Source organism: Chaetodon auriga, chromosome 8 (assembly GCF_051107435.1).
Source record: "Chaetodon auriga isolate fChaAug3 chromosome 8, fChaAug3.hap1, whole genome shotgun sequence".
Classification (NCBI taxonomy): Eukaryota; Metazoa; Chordata; class Actinopteri; order Chaetodontiformes; family Chaetodontidae; genus Chaetodon; species Chaetodon auriga.
In genome coordinates this window covers 14,672,501-14,681,093 of record NC_135081.1, presented here as the reverse complement: position 1 = coordinate 14,681,093, position 8,593 = coordinate 14,672,501, and the positions used below count along the sequence as shown (strand labels likewise).

The 8,593-nt window shown below is 43.8% G+C and overlaps 1 protein-coding gene across 2 annotated transcripts in view; it reads left to right on the top strand.

The window, feature by feature from the left end:
* Nucleotides 1–722: 722 nt before the first annotated feature.
* The window catches only part of LOC143324158 (CUGBP Elav-like family member 3), a 22,710-nt gene continuing 14,839 nt past the window's right edge, over nucleotides 723–8,593 (top strand). The window contains exons 1-5 of one of the 2 annotated variants that reach the window (XM_076736405.1): nucleotides 723–1,356; nucleotides 1,633–1,662; nucleotides 2,190–2,404; nucleotides 3,279–3,355; nucleotides 3,893–3,975. Coding sequence is in view for 1 of the 2 variants with exons in the window: in XM_076736404.1 (XP_076592519.1) it covers nucleotides 2,260–2,404; nucleotides 3,893–3,975 (228 nt within the window). In the remaining variant the exon portion in view is untranslated. The remainder of the gene's footprint in view (nucleotides 1,357–1,632; nucleotides 1,663–2,189; nucleotides 2,405–3,278; nucleotides 3,356–3,892; nucleotides 3,976–8,593) is intronic. The other variant, XM_076736404.1, reaches the window with a different exon arrangement.

The window sequence follows — 8,593 nt, the reverse complement described above, 5'->3', positions numbered from 1 at the left end:
GGCACGAGGCAAAGCAGGCAGATGGTGACCTTTAGGGGGAAATTACCATGAACCCTATGACTCTGCTTTTACTCCATCTCTCTCCGTAGGACTCTCGGCACGCACACACACGTTAAAAATAAGGGGAAAAAAGTGTCATCTGGCTGCTGGTTTGTTTAGCCACAACATTGGAAGCTGTCCGTCTTTACATATCTAAGTGAACTAGCCCAATGTCGGCAGCTTTTCCAAAGTACAGGCTGTAAAGTAGGCCAACTCCAACCCCGAGCTATCTCCTTCTCTCTGTTACACATTTCACTCTGAGTGGGTGTGAGCGTGATTTAGGGCTCGGGCGTGAACAGCTGTAGTAGTCGTGACTACGTGCACGTCATCGGCCGCGCGCTTCGGCTTCACGTCAAGAGGCATAGTTTCAGCACCAAGGCCAGGGCTCGCGGCGAGAACAATAGGCGGCCCAGCGCTCGGTGTCGCTTAGGGAACGTCTACAAAGCTTCAGAGGCAAACCGTGGCTCAGGAAAAAAGTTCTAATTGTTCTAAAAATTGTAATTGTTGATGTAAACGTAGCACTTATATCACGAAATTTAACGAGCGATTGTAAAGTTGAATCAGTGAATGGAGGGGGACAGTGTTGTTTCTTTTTCCGTGTAAATGAGACGAGAACAGTTATCGACGGTCCCTGGGAGTTACGTCACGGGCAACGGCTGCGGCGCAAGGAGGAGGGGGAGGGAGAGAAAGAGAGTAGAGGAGATACCGGCATAGACGTGAAAAGCCATCCAGCCGTTGGACCGGTGAGACGCGACAAGAAAAAGAAAATAGCAAGTAAGTAAGGAAGAGTAAACCTCATTTACGGGTGGAACAATAACGGCGAGGCTGAAAAAGGCTCTTCAAAGAGACCAAGCGAGTTTAAACAGTTGGATGTTACCCGAAATTAAGCAGCTGGTTAGCCTGTTACCACTTTGTAATTAAATAGGAATTAAGAGTGGGCTTTCGCGAAAGTGAAAACTAACTAGCTCGCTCGGTCCACTCTGGGTTTTGAGAGTCGAGAGGTTCGTTGAATTTCAGTGGGACCACTGACAAGCCGTGATTTGGACTCACCTGCTGGGACTCTCCTCCACCACCTCCAGACCGGGAACACGGGGCTTTGTAAGAACATAGCCGAACCTCTAGTATCTGTACACCGAGGAGGAGGAGGAGGAGGAGAAGGAGGAGGAGGAGAAGGAGAGGGAGAGCACGGCAGGCACAAAGACCGGAGAGCATCCAGAGAGTGGAAGAAATAGGACGGGACGGAGAGAGCGCGGTGAGAACAACAACGGGGACCACATCCCGAGCATCCCTGTTTGCTTTCTGCGCGGCACTCTGCCTGTAAGCATCATCCGTAAATGTTAAGAGATTTGATGTATGTGCCTTGTATGTATATTTCCCTGTGTTGTTTTGTTCTGGTGTGTGTGAGTGTGCATGTGTGTGTACGCGCGCGTGTGCATATGTGTATGTGTACATTGAGGGGGGATCGGACAAAGAGCAAGGGAGCCCCATGACATCCGTGTGTATGCTGTAACCTACAGCTGGCTAAACAAAGAAACCGCTCTATTGCAATGATTTACCCCCAATCACACTGTTCCTTCTCTTTTTTATGTGTAGGGATCCCGAACGCTGTTTATCCACCAAAAGGTAATTCATGCTTACAGATATTTTCCATTTATGTATATTTAATTGGGGGGAAAAAAATCCCATTATTGTTTTTTGATTGGCTAATTAACATTTGCATAATTGTTTTACCAGACGCTAGTGGAGCCCTTTGTCATCAGGCCAGGCAATAAATACTCAAAATAATCACGCAAATAATCTTTACATTTATTTCCATAATTGGGGCACACATTTTATAATAAGACATTTTATTAAGAATTGCTGTTTTTATTACATTTTTTATTACAACTAGAAATATTTTATATTGTAATAAATTTCATAATCATAAGACCCTGAGTGAATACTACAAATATTTTTTTTGATGCCGTAGGAGTTTTAAAATCTATAAAGTGTAGTTTAAGTAATTATGAACACATTATTGTATACCGCACACATACCATAAGCTGCTAAATTAATATTTTTAGGATCATTATTGTGACTATTGTGGTATTATTGTCCACACCTCAGGCTGTGACTTAAAGACTCATTGAGTATTGGTTACTCCTCTCCAGGGATACCTGCTCCTGATCTGTTTGCCCCTCAGCGCCTGCAGTACCCAGTCGTCCTCTCCATTCTGTCCTGATGAAGGAGGCCGACGCCATCAAGCTGTTCGTGGGGCAGATTCCCCGGAATCTGGAAGAGAAGGACCTCAAGCCTATCTTCGAGCAGTTTGGCAAGATCTATGAGCTAACTGTGATAAAGGACAAATACACTGGCATGCACAAAGGTAGGTCTCGCCCTTATAACACACCCTATAAGTAGATAGACCGAAAGACAGATACATTGAACGACAGATTGCTACATGCTAGATAGGTAGACGTGTGACAGTAAGGCAGATAGATGGGTGGATTTTCCTGCGCTGAGTGTCACATGTCACCATGGAAACTGTTACACCTGCTCTTGTCTTCAGTTCCTGTTAACAATGCAGTGTGAGATCAAGGAGACAAGCAAACTCAGTGTGAATTAAAACATGCTCATGCGTGAGTGTGCTAATAGTGTCAGAATTTACAATGAGGAATACTATAGAAATGTATGATGAAAAGGTTTATACTTGGCCATATAGAGCTGAGAGCCTCCTAATCATGGTAATGATTAGGGCAATTCATAATAGCTTTTTCTAACAATAGATTGGTAATAAACTATAGGAGAACACTCTCTCTTTCTCTCTCACACACACAAACACACACAGTTGCACACTGACCTGGGGTCCTGTGTGTTATGAACCAGATTAGGCTGCATGCTCCAATCAGTGTAATGGACCTGTAAGCCTGGGTGACACAGGGGAAAGAATCTGTTGTTTTGAGAATCCCCACGGCCACAGTAAGCCCCTCTTAAAGGCAATGAGATGGACCATAAGATGCATGTCTGTCTGTGTGCGTGTGTACTGTGTACTTTCCTGTGTGTGCTCATGTGTGCCTTGTCTGTCTGTGCTCTGTATTTTCTTAATCTTATGGCGTTATGTTGAGTCATTCTTCAGATGTACACTCTGTGTGAATGTTTCCTTCCTAATCGTCAAATCTTCTCGTCTTCACTCTGAATCTACATTAGTCTGATTGAGATGTCACCGGGATGCTAACCTGCTGCTAATCTTGTTGTCTTAGTGCTGGTGACAGGTGTAGTAAACAGCTCTGGCCAGCCAGCTCTGCTACCTACCCCTCCCTCACACACACAGACACAGGTACAGCACATAGGAAAACAGAGGGAGTGTATTTGGAGTGATCGTGAGGCATGCATAGTGGTTGGTATAGGGCAGGAACCTGACTGTGCCCAGCCTGCAAGGCCTTGTTAGCCCCGCGCACACGTCTGTGGTGCTGTCATGTGTGCTGACTCGTGCCGTGCCGTGCCGTGCCGTTCTGAAATGTGCCGTGCCGTGCCGTGGAGTGTCCTTCTCTGCTCTAGAGTGCATCATCATGGTGTTGTCAAGTTTAGTTACAGTGCATGAATATATATATATAAATATATATATCTTTTTTTTAATCCCCTCACATAGTTAGCCTAGTGATAATTCAGAATAGGCGACCAATAATCAGCAAAGGCATCAGAAAAGGAGTCATTTAAATCATTTAAATGGTGTGTGACTGTGTGTGTTTTCGTAGGAGGTGATACAGAGAAAGAGATAGAGAATGACAAATATTCAAGCTACCCACTGACTTCTCCTCCCTCTGCTCCCTTCCCCTCTTCTTCTTCTCTCTCTCTGTCTCTCTTTATCTCGCAGGATGTGCGTTTCTGACGTACTGTGCGAGAGAGTCGGCATTGAAAGCCCAGAGCGCTCTACATGAGCAGAAAACGCTACCAGGGGTAAGTACACATCACAAACACACACACGAACACACATACCCAAACAGTACACGCTTCACACTTATGCAACAACACACTCAAGCTTGCACATACATTCATATCACAAGTGCCCCTCCCCCACTTGCATACACAGACATGCTACCTTGTATACACGCAGACACACACACACACACACACACACACACACACACACATACACACGATTCTACAAGTGTCCTCAGATAAGTGTGTGTCTGTGCAGTTGGAGGTTCAGCTCCCATTAGTAACACTGTGACATAACTTGGCGGCCAGCAGGCGTCTTGCTGCTAAGGACAAACACTCCCTCTCACCGGAGACACTATAGGGTACTCCTTGAGCATTATTATCTCCATTTCTCTATCTTTCTCTGTCTCTCCATTTCTCTGTCGGCCCCTCCGTTTACCCTCTGGTGATAGCTCCTGCCTAGAGAGTGTGTGTAATTAATGTGGCCGTTCCCCTTTGTCTCGTCCCAGTCTCTCTCAGTCTCTCTTGTGAGGGATCATGTGCTGCAGCTGGGCTGGGGTAGGACACTGTTCATTATGGATGGGGCACTGTGCGAGATCTGTGTCTATCTCGTAGGCTGTACCTCTCTGTCTCTCTCTTTTTTTTTTTTTTACTCTGACCTGGTTTCCACAGCAGACAAAAATGGATTTTTACAAAATCTGTTTCAAACCTTTTTATTTGTCTTTGCCCTGAAAGTGGTGTGCGCTACTTCCCAGCCAAGAGAGAGTGCTGTGAAAGTACAGGATGTGAAGTAGAGATGACATTTTCCTCGCCTTATCTAAATTATGATTTGCAGCATTTGTTATAGATTAGAGCTGAACAATTAATTGAACTTTTATCCATATTCAACACTCAACGTGGCTAAGTGCAATATCCAAAACGCAGCAATTAGCGGCAGTTTTTTGATGATGCAAGATGTGCCACAATATACTATTGTAAACGAAGCATCGTGGTGCTGCTCTCCAAATGTAAGAGAACATGCTTCTTTGGTACTGATCCCAACAAAAATCACATTGTCATCATTTTCAGATTTTTTTTTCACTCATAATGAATACCAATTCCCAATAAAATTGGGACTCAAATTGCAATTGCAATATCTGTCAAAATAATCATCATCTGATTTTTTTACCTATTGTTCAGCATATATATATATATATATATATATATGTGTGTATATATATATATATAAACAGATATAACAGAGCAAACATACCTTGACCATCCCAGAGCCTTTCTCTATCTCATTCTCCCTGCCACTGATCAGAGTTTCAGTTCCCTGCACCTTCTCTGTAAGCTGGGGTGTTGATAAGATCTCTGTGAGAAAATGGTTGGAAGAGAGCCTGAAAACATCACTTTGGGGGGAGGGGAAATGTTCTGACACACATGAACACAAATCCATGCATACATACATACATACATGCTTTTCCATGCAGCTGAGGCTGGCCTCTGCATTTATACATACACACGCACATGCGCAAACATGTCCAATTAGGACCTTCTAAGGAGTCTGACCTTTCTGCAGAAATCACCTTTCCACTGTCTGCTGTGTCTCGTTCCTCTCTCTCCTGTGCTGCCCTTTGTCCTTTGACTCATCCCTCTCGTCCTCTCCACTGGGTTCCTTTCCTGTTGGTGACATCAATAACAGGCTAGTTGCAGTGAATTTCCAGCTAAATTGTGATGAATATTCTGGACACACCGAGGAAACATTTGCAGGGAGGATACTCATTAGCGGTACAGACTTACTAAAGAGCCAGTGCACAACAATCAGATGCACCACTCCCCTGAGGAAGGACTAGTGCTGAAACATGGGTGTGGCTGTCGTGTGCTGGCTTTTCAATAAGCTTGCACGGTTAATGAGCAACATTAGTGTTTCTGAATGTGGCTGCCCTTGATTTGGAGTATCTTGCCTCCCACTTTGAGGTTGATATGAAAGAGATATCGTCCTCTATTCTGTCCAGTTTGAGCCAAAAGTCTTCAGAGGAAAGTACTCGCAAGAAAATGATTCAATGAAAATCTCATTAAAGCTTGTTTGCCTGAGTTCAGTTAATTGGTTGATGAATAATAGTGACTGGAATCTATGTACACAGTTTTTCCACTAATACTTCCCTTTATTTACTGTGCTCATAAATGTTAAATTTCCATTAACGACCTGGCTAATTACTCTGGTATGTTGACTCGTGCTTGAGTTTGACAGTTTGATATGATTTTTTAAAAAAATTAATCCAAATCTAATTTCTCTAAATATTCCCAGCATTATTTTGGTGGCTATATTTCAGCTCGAAGGCTTCTTCACGGTGCCGGTATCTTCTTTAAGGTTTAGCTCTGCTATCACTTTCCGTGACCTGTCTATACCCTTTCTCTATCCTGTGTGTCTTCCTCCTCCTTCCTCTCCCTCCCGGCCTATTGCCTTCTTTGACAGGACTTAGAAATGACTTCAGACGACTTCTCTCACTCTTTCACACATCCTCCCATTGTCCCATTCTTTTCTTTCTCTAAGAATTGCTTTTTCATCTCTTCCTTATTCCTCCCTTTATTCCCCCCAGCCCTCCATGCTTTGCCTCACTCCATTTTATCTCTTTTTTTTCCTCAAATCCCCTCTGTCCTCTGTTCACTCCTCCCCTCACATCCTCCAGTTTCTCTGCACCAGTAGAATATTACAGAATGTTCTCTTCACTACCCCCAACCCTTTCATCGCTCGCTCCTTTTCCTCTCTAAAATCTCTTCATGGTATCCCTCTTTCATCCCCCCTTTCCCTTCCTGCTGTCTTATATGCATTTTTTTCCCTCACTGCACACTCATGCTTCCTCCTCGGATTCTCATTTCACAGTCATTTATGGTAACCCTTCTTCTAAGTCCTCCTCTCAACGTCAGTCCCCCCCCTCTCCTCCCCCGACAATTCCACTACCCCTCATCTCATTTCCCCTCCTCTTGATTAGTTGACCCCTTTGACCGTTTCACACCCCCATCTCCTCCCTCTCCTCCCCTCTCCCCTTCTTCCCCAGCTCCACTTGTTAAGCTGCATGATTAGTTTCTCACAAACTCATTTTCATAGTCAGATCCTGGGCGCACTGTGGGGCAACAGGGGTGAGGTGTGTGTGCATCTGTGTGCGTGCATGATAGCCTTGAATCTTGGGATCACTCTTAATTGCGGGTACCGGTGGAACGTCAGGCACCTCATACAACTTTAATTGAACTGTAGCATCACGCTCTCATACAGATGTGTTTCTCTTACACCATGGCTAAGCAATTAAAGTTTTGGTGACAAGTCCAATACTACAGAGTGCTCTTGCTGCTCCTGTCTGTCACTCACTGATGGGATTTAACGCTGATTTAACACTTCCAGCCAGCCGGTAGAGGAATGAAAGGAAGGAGACAAACACACAGAAAGATGCTGGGAAAGTATACCTCAAATGCCCCCCCCTCCCAGTTTCAGCAGTTGACTGTCAGAAAATGAGAAAAAGGACAGAGGGATTGAGAGAGAGAGAGAAATGAACAGATGGCCTTATCAGAGTGTCCTGCGCCTTGTGTTTAATTTGGACACAGGGAAAGAGAAGCACAGAGGGAGCGCACAATGAAGAGGAGCAGAGTTACATTATGTTTGTGGAAGAAATTTAACAGCGGAATCACAGGCTTGTCCCACTGTAGCACATCGATGTTTTGGTGTGTTACAGTAGATGTGGTACAGATTCCGTCTGGGATGCAGACGCACGAAAGAGCTTGTACTTCAGCTGCTGCATATCAGTGCTAATTTTCACTTGAAAATTGAAATTCTCATTCACATTTGCATGCAGAGGTTGCACCAAATGTGAATTATGAGGAAGGCATGCAGTGAGGTAACAATGTGCTCCTATAAATATGATTTTTGTTTTTAATTTGTTGCTGCTTCAAGGACAAATAAGCACGTAAACAATATAAACAAGAATTAACATTACAGCCATGAAGCAGTGGTGTCCATGTATTTCATTGATATTTCATTGATTTACATTAGACATATAGGAAAATATGTTGCACCCTGGGCTACTGTCTTCTTAACAAGGAGGGTCGGTGGCAGTAGGCCGACAGCATGTGCCCCAAGTCAGAGGTCACAGCTCAGCCGCCAGTCAACAAATTCAGTGTGGCTGGTCATTAGAAGGACATGACACCCCGCATAAGTGTTCGGGTCACTGTAATGTAGCACAATGCATTTGACAGAATGGTGACAGGGGGATGGTGAAGTGAAAGTTTGGATTCAGAATGGTTTTTCTTCATTTTTATTTTATACTAATTACGTCTCTGCATTAAACATTATTGTAACCTTAGTCACTATGTAACCACTATAGCCACTTTAAAATGATATTTGTTCACATCCTGAGCTTGTATATCATTGGAAGTTTAAGTGAGAAGAACAGCCACATTTTGTACCCCTTAAATTAAATTAAATTAAACTAAACTACGTACAATCATTTCTCTCCAGCTTTCCCCCCCTTAAGGACTCTGACAGACACACGGCACAGAAAGACTTTCCATCCTCACGTAGATCTATCAAAAATTTACAAATGCACACTCATGCTCATGTGCACACTGAATTTACAGTAATCATTCATACATATCTGTCCTT